This window comes from Lutra lutra, chromosome 4 (genome assembly GCF_902655055.1).
Source record: "Lutra lutra chromosome 4, mLutLut1.2, whole genome shotgun sequence".
Lineage (NCBI taxonomy): Eukaryota > Metazoa > Chordata > Mammalia > Carnivora > Mustelidae > Lutra > Lutra lutra.
In genome coordinates this window covers 42,315,948-42,331,141 of record NC_062281.1, presented here as the reverse complement: position 1 = coordinate 42,331,141, position 15,194 = coordinate 42,315,948, and the positions used below count along the sequence as shown (strand labels likewise).

At 41.5% G+C, this 15,194-nt stretch overlaps 1 protein-coding gene across 5 annotated transcripts; it reads right to left on the bottom strand.

Annotated features, from left to right (window-relative positions):
- Nucleotides 1-224: 224 nt before the first annotated feature.
- On the bottom strand, nt 225-14,384 carry CCNE2 (cyclin E2). Of its 5 annotated transcripts, none has more exons than XM_047724242.1 (12): nt 14,267-14,384; nt 12,045-12,084; nt 11,856-11,952; nt 11,726-11,779; nt 10,646-10,797; nt 9,635-9,770; nt 7,311-7,457; nt 6,033-6,128; nt 4,627-4,761; nt 2,661-2,772; nt 1,725-1,882; nt 225-1,354 (listed from the first exon to the last, which is right to left on the bottom strand). In XM_047724242.1, the coding sequence occupies exons 2-12, from the start codon at nt 12,056-12,058 to the stop codon at nt 1,241-1,243; spliced, it is 1,215 nt and encodes a 404-aa protein (XP_047580198.1). In that variant the 5' UTR covers nt 12,059-12,084; nt 14,267-14,384; the 3' UTR covers nt 225-1,240. The 5 variants fall into 5 exon arrangements, with proteins under 5 accessions (XP_047580198.1, XP_047580199.1, XP_047580195.1 ...); XM_047724243.1 differs by lacking the exon at nt 14,267-14,384 and adding an exon at nt 13,964-14,047; XM_047724239.1 differs by lacking the exon at nt 14,267-14,384 and adding an exon at nt 13,264-13,534.
- Nucleotides 14,385-15,194: the final 810 nt, after the last annotated feature.

Sequence of the window (15,194 nt, the reverse complement as noted above, 5' to 3'; positions counted from 1 at the left end):
AAAATTAAAAAACTATACAGAAGACTTCATACCATAACCATAGCTTAAATTTATAATTTCTTCAAAGGAAGAGATTCACATGTCCAGTAACAGAATAAACTAGCAACTTAGTATAATTTGTTTTCTATTTAGACTCCCTCTTGAGGCTGAAATTTCATTTTTTTTAAAAACTAAAGTATGTAGAAGTAGCTAGTCTGTATACAGCAAGTTCCTATGTCAGGTTGGTTGGTTTTCAATAAATAATCTAGCGGCCAGTATACATTTACTACTTTTCTGCCTTATGAAAATAAGTTTAGGTCAAGTGTTAAGCTTTATCACTTTGACACTGTCCTTAACTCATTATGTAGGAATTTAAAAAGGACCTTAATAATTTTGCAAACATAAATAGTCTTAGTCACACTAAATTAAGAAAAAGTCCTTAGGGATATCTTGGAGTTAGTAAAGTGACTTTCTCATATAAATAGGTTGAAAGGGTACTTCTTCACTTAAATTGTGATGTACAAAAAGTTATTATAAAGCAACCTCTGTGTCAAAGCCCAAAGTAGGAGCTACAACATTTATCTTGTTTAAAATTTCTTTGGTATTCCCCCTTTTTAGAGCACAGTTTAAACACCATGTTCATCTAAGCCTTATTGGTTAAAAAATGTTATGGCAAGGCAAATGTATCAGTTAAAAAAACAGATTAAAGTTCACCATTTGTAAAAATTCAAGTTTTATAATAGCTTGCTACAGCAGCTATAGATAAATTAGTCACCTTATTATAAAACTAAACCTTTGTAAACAAGTTTAAATTTTATTTTCAAAAACCAAATTGCACCAGTCAAGAATATGAATTTTGCGAATCTAGAAACTAGATTCAAAGTATTGTATTACTCGTGTCCCCTTTAAGGTAGCACTTGTCTAGTCTAAAACTCCAATGATAAAATTCTTAATTTATCAAGATAAACATAGTAACACTGGATCAAAAAGATTCTTATGGCATAAATTGTGGCTGGCTTCTATCCAGTCACGCTGGGAATGAAGTCATCTTTGTAAACAAGTCCAGCTGTTTAAACAGCTAACCTAGGAATTTCTTCCTTAATGCCAATTTTAAGTGTTTTTTCTTAAAATCAAAGAATGGCAGTGAAACTTCTGAATTGGCTAGGACAGTCATAGCACTACTTTCCTGAAAACTTTAGTAGTTCAGTTCTATGAAATTCTACCCAATACTCAATTCCAACTTGTTTGCCAGTTCACTTCTTTAGTGTTTTCCTGGTGGTTTTTCAGTGCTCTTCGGTGGTGTCATAATGCCTCCACTGCACACTGGTGACAACTGTCCACCCTTTCTGAAGGTGTTTACGTAATTTACTTCATCCTGTACATGTGGAGAAATCATGCAGAGATTAACAGGTAAGCACTGACAGTAAAACAAAACCCAGATTTTTTGGGTATTAACTTAAGACTACTTAGGCCTCATGTAGGTTTCTGTCTTTGCAAGCATGACTAATCACATTTTAGAGATACAACGGTTTGAACTGCCTACAGCTGTATTTTTAAAAACTCTTATCTGGAATACTGGCATTGATGTTGAGACACTCCACAAATCTTGCTGTGACATTAGTGTGCCCATAAGAACTTTCTAGCCCCTAGTAGCCTAAACCATTGCCCTAAAGTATTTCTAGTATCCTTACTACCAGTTTCAGTGACTTACTAGATAAAACCCAGAAGCCCCATAAGAAACATACCAGCATAGCCAGATAATTTGTATGTGTCTGGATATTGTGTCTATCTTCCATAGAAATCTTCTTGAAAATCTTCAGCTTCACGGGACTAGTACTTTTTACTACACTGACAAAAGGCACCATCCAGTCTACACATTCAGATATGTTGTCCCATTCCAAACCTAGACAGAGGAAAGTTTAGGGAAATGTGAAGGTTCCATCAGAAACTGTCTCTAAACATAGTTTGAGAGTGCTAAACTGCTTTAACTTGTTGGAACTTGATTCTGGCCTTTAATTTTTTAAATTTATTTATTAGAGAACACATGATAGCAGGGGGAGGAGCAGAGGGGGAGGGACAGACTCCACCATGAGTGTGGAGCCCACCATGGGGCTCGATCCCATGACCCAAGATCATAACCTGAGCTGAAATCAAGAGTCAGACACTTAATGCACGAGCTATCCAGACGCCCTGATTTTGGCCTTTTAATAATGTGATCATTCGACTTAGAGCCTTTTGTTTTAAAGGATGTATTCATTTGAGAGCACTCGAGCAGGGAGAAGGGTATAGGGAGGGGCAGAGGAGCAGACTCCCCAGAGTGCAGAACCAAAAACAGGATTCGATCCCCAAAACCTGAGCCAAAACCAAGAGTTGGACATTTAACCAACTGACCCACCAAGACTTAGAGCTTCTTAATCAGTACCTTCTACATATGAAACAAATTGTCAAAACCCAAAGAACTCTTAGAGCTTTATCCATGTTGACTAACTTGAAATGGATGTAGTTTACATTGATCTTTTTGTTTATGGATATATATTGACAATTAGAAAGTACTTCTAACAAAAGGGAACATAATGGCTAAACTAATTTTCTTCCATTTTAATAGGAAGCTAAAGTTGATAAAAGCCCCTTTAAAATTTAGTTGTGAACATGTAAGAAGATAACAAAATATAGTGCCTTACCTGAGGCTTTCTTCACCACTTCAATAGAGGTAAAGTGGCATAAGGCAGCGGCAGCCAATATTCTGTACTGGAACTCTAATGAATCGATGGCAAGAATACAGAGATCTAAAAGCTAACCGAGGAAAAAGGATGAGTGATACATGCTGCTACTAAAGATAGTTGGGTACAATGTTAGAGTACTTATGATGTGGATCCCTGTGCCAAGAATTGCCAAAACTAAGGGATCCAAAGATAATTTCCTTAAGAGTGGTGGCTTGAGTTAGGAAGTGAACAGACAAGGATTGTTAGGATGCGGCGTGCTGTGTAATAGTAGGGGGGGGGGGGGCACCTAATCCAGGGTGGGGAAGACTTGTGCTGCTTAAATCCTTTTTTTTTTTTTTTTAAAGATTTTATTTATTTCCGAGAGAGAACACGAGAGAGGGAACACAAGCACAGAGAGTGGGAGAGGGAGAAGCAGGCCTCCCGAAGAGCAGGGAGCCTGATGTGGGGCTTGATCCCAGGACCCTGGGATCATGACCTGAGCCGAAGGCAGACGCTTAACGACTGAGCCACCCAGGTGTCCCTGTGCTGCTTAAATCTTAAAAAACAAGATAGCTAGGAAGACTGGAAGGTGTAGAGTATTTTACATATAGGGAACAGCATTTGCAAATGAGAAATGAGAAAGTATTCCTTGCCCTTGGAACTCCTAGTTCAGAACAAAGGAATTCTTTTCCTTCATTCCTTATTTAAAGGGGGGGCAGTAGCTGGAGAGGGATAGATTAGATCATAGATTAGCCTAGGTTAGATCATAAAAGGTCCTTAAGAATTCTGGTTCTTATTACTGAAATTACTGGAGGACTTTAAATCAGGAAAGCTACATTTTAAGAATGATCCTTTAGAAACGTGTTCCCTCTGTATCTGCTTCACTGTAGTCTAAACAGTGAGATTATTTAAAAGGCAGTATAGGGGCGCCTGGTGGCTCAGTGGGTTAAGCCGCTGCCTTCGGCTCAGGTCATGATCTCAGAGTCCTGGGATCGAGCCCCACATCGGGCTCTCTGCTCAGCGGGGAGCCTGCTTCCTCCTCTCTCTCTGCCTGCCTCTCTGCCTGCTTGTAATCTGTCAAATAAATAAATAAAATCTTTAAAAATAAAATAAAAGGCAGTATAATGGAGAAGAATGGTGTAAAACGGCGAGATTTCAGAGGCCTAAGGTGAATACCTATGCAGTGGAATAAACTTCTGAGCAGAAGACTTAGAAATAATGCAGATACAGTAATTACCAGTTTATCAAATGTTTGTTCTCGTTTGTTACAAAATATTATAAAATGAACCGATTCTAATATTTTACTGGTAATTCAGTGTTAGTGTTCATAATTGTGTTGACTAGATTTAAAATAATACTAAGTTTTACCCTAGGTTATTTAAAACCCTTCCCAGTATACCACAGTTCCTTCAATTCCATATGTAAGCTTTTCATATACTACACAGAATTAGAACATAGAACAGTTACAGTGGCCTTTAAGATACTTAGGAGAGGCAGGCAGGAAAGAACATTTGTTACGCTGGCCTAGGAAAGCATAATTTGAACCTAATTAAAAAAAAATAATCTTAATTCTAAAGTACAAAGTAGGTACTCTTTGTATTCAAATAAGAATAAGATAATCATACAGAATAATTTCACATCATACTAAAGACAACTGGCTAAATGCCTTTTTCCATTTTATATATCAAAAAGAGGTATTTAATTCTACTTTGAACTCAAAGAATGAAAAGTATTCATAATACATTTAAACTCAAAGTTTAAAAAGTTTGTTTTCTAGAATTAGTAAGCAATATAAATATCAGGAACAGAATTTTATGCATCAGTTTTGTTCTTGTCAATTAAGGAGTGGATTTAATTCATTATGCCTTTTATTGTATAACTTACTTAAGACTTTAAATGCATTGAACAGCTATAATAAACATTAGCATATATTCATTGAAAATACCTGAGCTATTTGAATGAACTTTTCCTGAGAATACTGAGGTAGAAGAACTTTAGGAGCATCCTTAAGAGCATCAACTTGGAGGAAGAGATTTAGCCAGGAGATGACTGTTACAGGACAGAGTTCCCATTTTAAAGCCTGTTAATGGAATTAAAATACCTGTTAATAAATGTAGATATGTATACACTGTAATACATAGCTACTTTACTAGTCATTTAAAAACTTTCTGGTTTAGGTTTATTTCTTCCTAGGAATTTTATTGACCCTTATTTTTATTAAAAATATTTATAGATACCTCAGGATATAAAGATGCTTATATTTTACAGTCTACTAATACAGGCCCCTTTATAATTCTCTAGTTGTCTATCTTTAGAAAGCTCACTACATCTGGTATTCATTCCTCCTCTTCTCATTTCTTGCAGCCCCTGGTCTTCCACATCTATTATTATTTATTGAAACTGCCTTTGTAAAACTATTCAGTGACCAGAGCGAATTCCATTTAGATCTTTTCTTTTCATGATCTTTGATGGCTTCTCGTCAAACTTAAAAGTTTAGAACAAAAAAGACAAGTCCCGATTTATGATATCCTCTCCTCCATGAAGACCTACGACTTTACCATTTACAAGCAGTCTAAAATAATTAGGTGAGAACAGTGTTACAGAAAATTCCATCTCTTACATACTCCTTATGGTGTGCTTCAAGCCTGAATCTGAATAAGGTTATTGTTAGAATGGCATCTTTCTGGTAAGCTGATATTTAACAGAGCTACGAATATGAATATAGATTGTAAACATAACTTACAAAATATAAATTTATAATCTATAATATATATAGTTTAGATAATCTATAAAAAGTCCTTGTTTTCTGGTGTGTCCTATATATAAACTCAGGGTGTTCAAATTTAATAACATACTTTCTAGTTGCTAACATTCAGCCTTTACTTTAATTCAGGGCCTGATTAAACACCTTTATGCTTCTCTTCTCCATGCTTGTTAATAGTCCTTTTTTGCATATAGAAAGAAAAAAGACAAATAATTTTCATTCTGTATCTACTGGAAGAAAGGGGGGGCAGTATCAGAACTAAGATTTGAGAGTCATTGTTGGAATTCATTTGTATACACAAATGAATTAGGCTATGCTAATTATACTTTTCAAAGTGTTTTCCTTAACTTTAAAATTAGGAAAATAATATATTCTCAATAGAAACAAAGACACAGAAAAAGAAGAGTCTACAGGTTATGTAAATTCCACTCCGTCTATATACCATTGTCCGTATTTTGATGCATTAACCTCTTTGAACTGGATCCTAATGCTGAATGAAACCTGTTTTCACTATTTACATTGTGGTCTTTCAGATTCAGTAGTAACTACTAACTCAGTAAATAGCAAATAGACAATAAATTTATTACCTTTAATATAATAAGTTCCATTCTTAAGATATCCTCTTCACTGCAGGCACCATCAGTAACATAAGCAAACTCTTGTAGTTTAGGAGCATATATTTCCTTTAAAGTGGATTTTAAAAAAAGCACAGTTAAGATTGAGATTAAAACAAAAGGTTATACGGAAACCACATACAGGCTTCATTTTTAAGGACAGCTTCATAAAGTGATTGTGTCTTAGTAACAAGATTTTTCACAGATGTAGGAGTCTAAATTAGCCAACTACATTGACACTTATTTTCATAGACTTGATCTTGAATTTCAATTAATAAGCAACTAGAATATCTTAAAATATTTCAGTTAAAAAATAAAAAGCCAGACTTTTTTTAAGATTGCTTAGTATATTGGCCAGACCAAAACAAGACACTTCAACAATGTCTAGAAACTACTGAAAACAGTTCCTTTATAAAGGTGTGGTACATCAAGAAATACGTTGTGCAGTTTGGCTGACAGGTCTGTCTTAACAGCCCAGAGAAAAACAGAATGATCAGAGAAGAAGAGAGGCCTGCTACATATGAGAACAGGTTAAAAATCACGAGTTTAGTCTAGAAAGATACCCAAAACACACAGTAAGGATAGACCAAACACAAAATTATTTACCAAATATGGCAGAATTGGGAGATAGCTCTTGGTGCTCAAAAGACAAATTTGGAAGAAAAATACACCTAGATTAAGGCCTGATTCACAGTCCCTCTCCTACCCTCAAAATGATGACAAGTTTCAAAACTTTCAGAAGAAAGTATGATATCCAAAATGTATTGTTTAAGAAAAACAAGATTGTGTGAAAGAAAACCTCAGGCAAAAAGGGTTGCCTTCCATCCTGGCAGCACCACCCAAAAACAGAATATAGACCATTCAGTATATATAGACCATTATTTTAACCCAGCATAGTATTTATTTCATTTGATTGGTCATTTAGTTTTCAAAGGCCATTCTATTGAATGCAAGTGCTGTATATGTATACAGACCACACTGCAGGTATATTTTGTCCAGCAGAACGAACCACAGGATATTTCACCTAGATGCTTCCAGAATCTAAACCAGATACTTATAATAGGCTCAGATACTAACAAAGGGAACTATATTTATCTATCCAAATCAATAATATTCAGAAAATGTTCTGAGGGAAAAAACCCACTCATCTTTCTTATAGAGTTAATGTCAAAAGCTGTATTTGCTGGGATTATTAATGTGTTGATTTTAAAAAGTGAGATATATTATCATGGATAAAGCTTGAGAACTCACCTCAAGTTTGGAAGCAATGAATAATGAGGTAATTCCAATGAGTTGAAGCATATTTTTATTTATATCCTTTTGTGTCAACATAAATCTATCAAAAAAGTCTTGCGCAAGGTAAAATGTTTCTCTATGAAGTGTGTATACTTCACATACCTAGAGAAGAATCCAAACATTTAAATATTGTATGCATTTCTCCAATTAGAAAATTCTCACCTAAAATACCAGTCTTTAGAATACTTTAGAGACCAACTCTGCTTTTTAGGATACCAGAGCTAAGACTGGGCAGGGGTAAGGAGGGGGCAGATACTAACATATACTAGGATATAGGATAAAAGAATCTATTACTATCCTCATTTACTTACTAGATTTTTTTTTAAAGTTATTTAAAGGTTTTATTTATGTATATGTCAGAGCACAAGCAGGGGGAGTGGCAGGCAGAGGGAGAAGTAGGTTCCCCACTGAGCAAAGGGCCTGATGCGGGACTCGATCCCAGGACCCTGGGAACATGACCTGAGCCGAAGGCAGATGCTTAACTGACCGTGGCACCCAGGTGTCCCTACTGTTACTAGTTTTATATATGTATTTTTTTCATATGGACTTAACTTATTCTCAGATATATTTATACTTTTGCTGACTGAGTGGGAACTTTTTTCCATTAGTTTCCTAATTGTTTATTGCTGGTAAGTGTTCATGTTTTCGAGCTTAGTTTATAATTTTACCAGCTCGAAATGATTCTTTCACTGTTCTAGGCAGACATTTAACTACAAAATAACATTCCTTTCAATGTTTTTAACTTCATTTTTTTCATGTTTTACTGTGTTGGCTAAGAATTTTTATAGAAGACAACTGAAAGAACAACATTGGTGATAGACAGTCTGGATCTCATCCCTTGTTTCTTACTGTAATGGGAATTTCCCTAATGTTTCACTATTGTTAATAAACAGTATCTGTCATTTCCATACTTAGTATAGGGAAAGCTTCAAATTCTGAGCTCCAGGAAGTAGCAGCTTTATCGCCATTTTGAAGATGAGGAAACAGGGACGGAAGTACATGAGTTTCTAATAAACAATGTGTTAAGGAACTCTTAGTTTACTACATATTTTGAAAGGAGGAACAGAAACTGAATTTCAAAAAATGTCTTTCAAGTCTATCGACACTTTATGATGTTTCTCTTTTAAACTATTAAGATAATATTGAACCATCTTTGCATTCATAGACTAAAAGGATATACTAAGAAAAACTAGAGTTTAACACTGCTGGATTGATTATATTCTATAGTTTTGCATATAATCCTGTTTAAGGAAAGATAGCAATAAATTTGATGGGCAACTACCAGATAAAGTCAGTGTAACCATAAAAAGGAAAAAAAAATCTACATTTTGTGCTTAGGTTGCTTCCATGATCACTAGGCACTCCAAAAGTAAAAATTCATCCCCCTTCTTGTTCCCACATGACTGAAATATCTTCCCTGCTAGTCAGAATAAGAAATGATAACCTAACTCAAAAGGACAGTGTTTTATAGTCTTAAAAACTTTTCTGATAGCTTCTGAGATCTACTCTGCCATGTATTATTCCACCGAAAAGCCTATAGTGTTTCTCCCTTAGAGTGTATCATCTCTATCAAACACAGGGAAACTAGAGAGTAAATATCCAAGGGCTGGAGAAAAATCAGTTTGTCATTTACACAAGTAATTTTCTCAATTTTAGAAACTCTTGGAATTATTATCCAGAGAAAAGGAATGGGCCTAAACAGAACATTCTGTCATAGATCTTTAGAGATTTGGAGATCACTGTTACTCCTTTAGATTAATGGTACAGTGTATTTCAAAAAGGAATAAAGGTGTGTAATAAAGGGAAACTACATGAAGCCCAGAGGGCTTAGTGCCTCTGGATATTCAAAGCCTCCTTATCATTTAGGACCCAGAAATCAGGATTCCAAATCATAATTTGATTTTGGTGAGGTAGAAAAAGGACTTCTGAGGGCCGAAGCCTAGTCCTGGTTCTTCACTTTGCATACCAGAATTCAAAACCTTTTCAACTATGTATATATTCTGTTTATCTTGATTATCCTCAGCATCTAGTGCCTGGTACACAGCAATTCCCACAGACACCAGGAGTTCTGAATTAAGTTTAGGTTGTATGGGATGCAGTGGCTGTGTTACTTTATTCTCACAAAGCAGACATTTTCCATTTTGGTACTGTTAACTGCAGTATGTATCCCCCAAAAGATGGCTGCTGAAAATATAGCAAGGGCACAGGGAAAGCACATATACATCTAAATACTTTTCCATTATACAGAGATAAAGAAAATTTGTATTGATGGAACATACCTCTAAAAGCCAGTCTAGAAGTATTGACCTCATCTGTGGTTCCAAGTCAGAATGCAGAACTTCAAAATGTTTGTCATGAACATACCTGGTCTCCTTTTTTAGCATGTTTAGCCAAACATCCTTTGAACATCCCCAACTATAGAAGGGGAGAAAAGAGTATGTGACCTACATAATATTCAAGCTACCTGTTGTACAAAGAATCAACTTCAGGTATTGAAATACAACTTTGAGTTAGAACTTGGAAGGAGGAGCTCTTAAAGTAAATTAGGAAAAAATTGCTACTTTAACTTTTAGAAACCATTTCTTTAGCATAAAAAAGCAGAAGCCTGAAATTGTACAGCAAGAACTTAGACTATGGCTTTCAAGAGTGCTTCCCCCATTTATAAATTAAAAGGCTTCCATTTAAGATAACATTTTCTCAAGAGCAACACTGCAAATTTAAATATTTAAGCATATAATCCCAGTAGAGACAAGTTACAGTCATCTCCAAATAAATCAATAGTAGACTCACCTAAAGTGGTGGTGGCTGGGACAGAGTGTAGTAAAGGGGAGGGGTGGTGAGTTTAAATGTCTGCTCATTCATTTGTATATTAGAGCCAAATATACTACACTACATGCTTTGTATAAGCTATACCTCTTAGTCATATTAACTAGAAAAAAGAATTGAATATAGGTATTTCTAAACTTGGCAAGAAATAGGGTTGATCTATCAAATGAAAATGTCATACCTGTTAAAGTGCTTCCTTATTAAAAGGAAGACTTAAACCTCATTTAAAAAGCCTCTAATGAGGCTTAGAGTATTCAAGTAAATGAAAAGCACTTCATAAAATTAGTATTTTAAATACCCATATCCTTTGCAAATATCACCATTTCAGTACATGCATAAATACTAGTAAAGCAATTTTTGGATGTTTTTTGGTCTTCTAATGAAGGCAAAATAGGATTCAAGATAGTGTAATATACTAAGTACAATTTTAATCTTTGATACGAAATTACAAAAAATGTTCTTACCTTAAATCAGGCAAAGGTGAAGGATTAATAAAAAGATTTTTAAATCTGTAATTTGTAAATCGGGAGAAGTCACTTGTTCCTATTTCTTTGTGGGGTGTTTCAATGATAATACAAGGACTGATCCCCCCAGATAATACAGGTGGCCAGCAGTTCTGTCATATAAAACAAAAATTTATGCGAAAATCAGCTTTTGTCTTGGATGGAAGCTAGTATCTCTAAAGAGGCTATAGTTTCCCCCAACACCACTGTTAGTTAACCATTGTTGACAATCTAGTTGACATTCATATTTTAGAATTAAGACACAGTTCATACGGATCTTCATACGTAAAGAGTAACGGGTGGGGATATTTTAGAGAACAAAATACAAATCTGGAAATATACAAGACATTAGATATTGGGGAAGGGAGTAATAACAAAATGCATCTGTAGTCAAACACTAATAATCACTTTCAAGATCATAAAACTAAAATTCTCCCTCTTTACAATAGTGGTAAGGGCACCTTGTTTTATAAAAAGCTCCTCCCCCCACCCCAGTTAAGTCTGCTTCCATATTTCAGAATACTATAAAGCAAAACCTTAAAAGTGGAATCAACTGATGTCGATTACTTAAATAGCTTTTAAAGGACTCTCTCCCCAACCAATGCTGGTTTCAAAGAGAACCACTGTCTCTAGTGTTCTCTGTACCACACATAGGGAGAATAGGTGGCAAAGGGCTATGTGCCAGTCTGTCAGTGACTTCCATCCTATTTATGGCCCAAGGAACAGCTATTAGGACCCTCCACTACAGTCAGAGAGGGAACAAAGAGCAGTACATTGGACAGATTAGGCGGGCCCTGGTGCACCAGGCGATTCCAAGAGGGAGGGATTTACAAAGAGGAACCAGCTGCTTCAAGGCAAACTTGCTCTGCAGCTGTAGTAGGATTCAGGCACATATAAACCACCCAAAGATACAGACCTTCTGCTGACCTCTAGGGGCATTCGAAGTAAAAGTGTCAGGTATCTTTCTATTGCATAGCAATAACACAATTCTTTGTCCTGCATTTGTTTCCCCCAAACCCCCCCAGCCCAGTTCTGCATTACCCTAATCTCATACTGGTGTTTCTTGGTGACCTCCTCTTTTCTTTTTTTGACATCCTGGAAAATAAAAAAGATCATTATTAAACTGAAGTCCCAGCAAAGAATTTCTTCTCTCTCCTCTCTCTTAACTCACCTGAGCTGTTTTTCTCCTCTTGGCCTGAACTATCTGGGCTTCCTGGGGGGAGTCCGTCTGGCTGGGCTGGGGCTGTTGCTTAGCTTGTAAACGGCTACTACGGTGACATTTTTAAAAGAAAGTTTAATAAATCATGCGTTTAAAGCGCAGCAGCGAATATTCTTAAACATGTCTACAAGACAATGTTACCTGCGTCTTGACATTCTCTTCTTTCAAGTGTGTGAAATCTCTGGAGGGGACAGGAAAAACGAGAGTCAAATATATTGTCACCCATATTCCCCCAAGTGCCAATCAGACGCTCATTCAGGGGTTTCGGCTAAGTCCCTTAGGAGATGGCCTGAGCCATTTGACCATGCTGTCTCACGCACTACAATGGTTATCTATTAATTTTGGACACACGCCTGCGTCTCCTCAATTGAATAGACGGCCGGGACGCGAGTGTCTTCAAGAATTTACAAAGCACCCCAGCAAGGAGGCAGGTCTCCCCAAAATGGGTCTTTTCTGCGCCCTCCATCCTCTCTCCCGGAACCCCGAGGGGGTCTTGGGCAGCGCCCCCACATCCCCCCTTCCATCCAGGACGAGTCCCGGAGAGAGAGAGGGGGTTGTGGAGGCGAAACGCTGTGGAGAAGCCGGTTCCGCGCCAATTTGGAGAGCGGCGGTGGCGGGGAAGCAGGGGGCGGAGGGAACGGAGACTTGTGTCACGTCCTTCAGTCTCCGTTCCCTCCTTCCCAGCCCCACCGGGCCCTGCCTGTTGCTTGAAGGGGCACCGGGACCCCGACTCCAGATGGGGGTGGGAGTGAAAGGAAAGAGAGTTAAAGGGGAAAACTGGGTTGGTCAGGGAGCTCTTCGCTCCGTGAAGGGAACCCAGACCCCTATCCTCCCTCCCGCGGGAGAGCTCCCCTAACGAGCGTGGGCGAGAGAAGCCCCTAGAATGAGGGCATTTTCCGTGGCCTCCCCCTTCGGGGCAGCCTTCCACCCCCGCCGCTTCCCCGGCTCCCTGCCAGAGATCCTGACAGGGACGCAACGCGGGAAGCCATCCGCCCCAGCCCTATTTCTCAGCATTCCCATTTTTCCTCCTCTAGGCTCCCGCCCGCGGGAAGAATCGGCCCCGGGGGCTTTCTTTCCTCCCGCACTCCGCCCTACACCCGGCACCTTCTCACCGCTGGACCCGCTACCGCTCCGCTCTCAGCTGGCGCCGGCGCCAACCCAATATATAGGCCGGGCCGGGCCCGCCCCGCACGCATGCGCCTCAGACTGACACCTCCGGACTGCGCGCTCCCCTCTCCCGCGCGCCCGCCCCGCAGGCCCGCGCGCCGCGCCCTGATCTCAGTCCGCGCCCGCCCACCCCGAGGGGCCGGGGCCAGCTTGCCCAGGCCCTTAGTCCGCGTTCACCTGCTCTCCACTTCACCTGCCTGCGCGGCCCGGAGGCGGGAGGGAGTCTCTCAGAGGCTCCTCCTCCGAGGATTGGTTCCCGGCCGCTCTGCTTCCGCATCTCCCGCCAGTACTTTCAATTTCCCTCCCGCCGTCAACTCCCAGGTCCCGTCCACGTCAGGCCGCGGCTCAGTCCCGGCTACGGCCAGGTGGAGGCGGCACGGGCGAGCATAGAGTACTGAGGTAGTGGCCATCCTGCGGCGCACCGTGGCGGTCCCGCTAAGGCCTCAAGGAACCCGGTTCTTTCGGAAAAGACGCCGGGACCGGGAGGGCCCGCCCCTGCGGGAGGAGCGCCGCTTCGGCCGGCGAGCTGGCCAATGGGAGGCGAGGACGGCGGCACAACGTGGAGCTGCTGCAGAATGTAAACACAGCCCGGCGCGCGGCGGGCCACGTGTATCTCCGCGCGCCACCCTTCGGGTCTGGGACCACCGGGGCCCGCCGCGGCACCCGAGGGCAGCCATTCTCTGGAATGCCTGTCTTGCACTTTGCTCCAGCCCGCCGACGGAGGTTCGTATCAACCCTCTTTCCGCTCCCCGCTCCGTCGACCGGTTACCTCCCATGGATGGGTCCCTCCGCACCCCGCTGCCTTTCCCCGGCCCGGCGGCTTCCCACTCCGAAGTCCCCGCGCTCAGAAAAGGCTCGCGCCAGGCCGCACCCTCCCTTCCTGTCTTCCGGACCTGAAGTTCCGGGGCCCCCCACGAGTAAAACGTCTCTCCAGAGCGGGGCCGGAGGCGGCATCCCACCATCCCCTGAGAGCGGTGGCTCTCCCAGGTTGGGCCGGGAGAACTGCCCCCACCCCGTGCAGCCCGCGGGCCGACCCGCCGCGCCCCGCCCCGCCCCCGCCAGCGCGCCCTGCGGAGCCCGCGCGAGTTGCCCGCGCTGGAGGGAGCCGCCCGCCTCCGAGCTATAATAGCAGGAGGCGGGCCCGACGCGTTTCCTTCTCTTTCCCCCCCTAGCCAGACACAGGGTACCCTCGCTACCTCTATCACCGCCCCTCTCCTGCGCGCCCCGGACTGGCCATCTCCAAGTAGGACAAGCCCTTGATAGTCTGCCAACGGATTTGGTGGCGGGAGAGGTGGGGCGGGGACGCCTACGGGAACAAAGACCCCCGCGGCGGAGGAGCCGAGCGCAGGCTCCCTGGAACTCGCGGCAGCTCGGGCAGGCCGCGGGCTGGTGGCTTCGGAGCTTTGCTCTGGCCCGGTTCGAGCCGCTGGGGTAGGGCCGGGGATACGAAGGCGCTCGGGCGGGCGCGGTGGCGCGGCCCGGGCGGGAGCCCTTCCCGAGATGCACCAGGAGGCGGCGGCGGCGGCAGCGGGACCGACCCGCGCCCCCGCCCCGCGCTCTTTGTGCGGCTGGGTCCGGGAGGCCCTGGGAGCCTAGAAATAACCGCAGCTCTTCGGGATTTCGGGTCCGCAAGGCCAACTGTTTTTCATGCTCCCTCTCTGGATTCTCTTAACGACAGTCTCGTGCCTCCGGCAAAATCATTGTTTCTCCCCGGTATTAACGCAGGAGGAAATAGGAAGAGCCTTGCCTCAGGTGGCATAGAATCAGGAGAGGCTCAGAATCTTGTCGGTCCCAAGAAGCTTGATACCGTTATAATGCTTACGATGGTGCTCTCGTTCCGGAAGGAGTTGCCTCCGTTTGCAGTCAGCTCAGAACACTTGGCGGTAAAAAGCTTAGAGATGTCACAGCATGATGGTAAGAGAAGGGAGGTCTACCAACAAGTGTAATGTTACCTTGACGGACGCAAAACTGGCGGCCTAAATGAGTGACGATGATAATCAAAATATACTGAAAACTAGGGATGTCCATGAACATTTGTAGGATTAATCTTGGAGTATGTATGTATTATATTAGCACTGGGCTAATTAATAAATTACTTGTAAACAAGACATGTAATTAGAAATG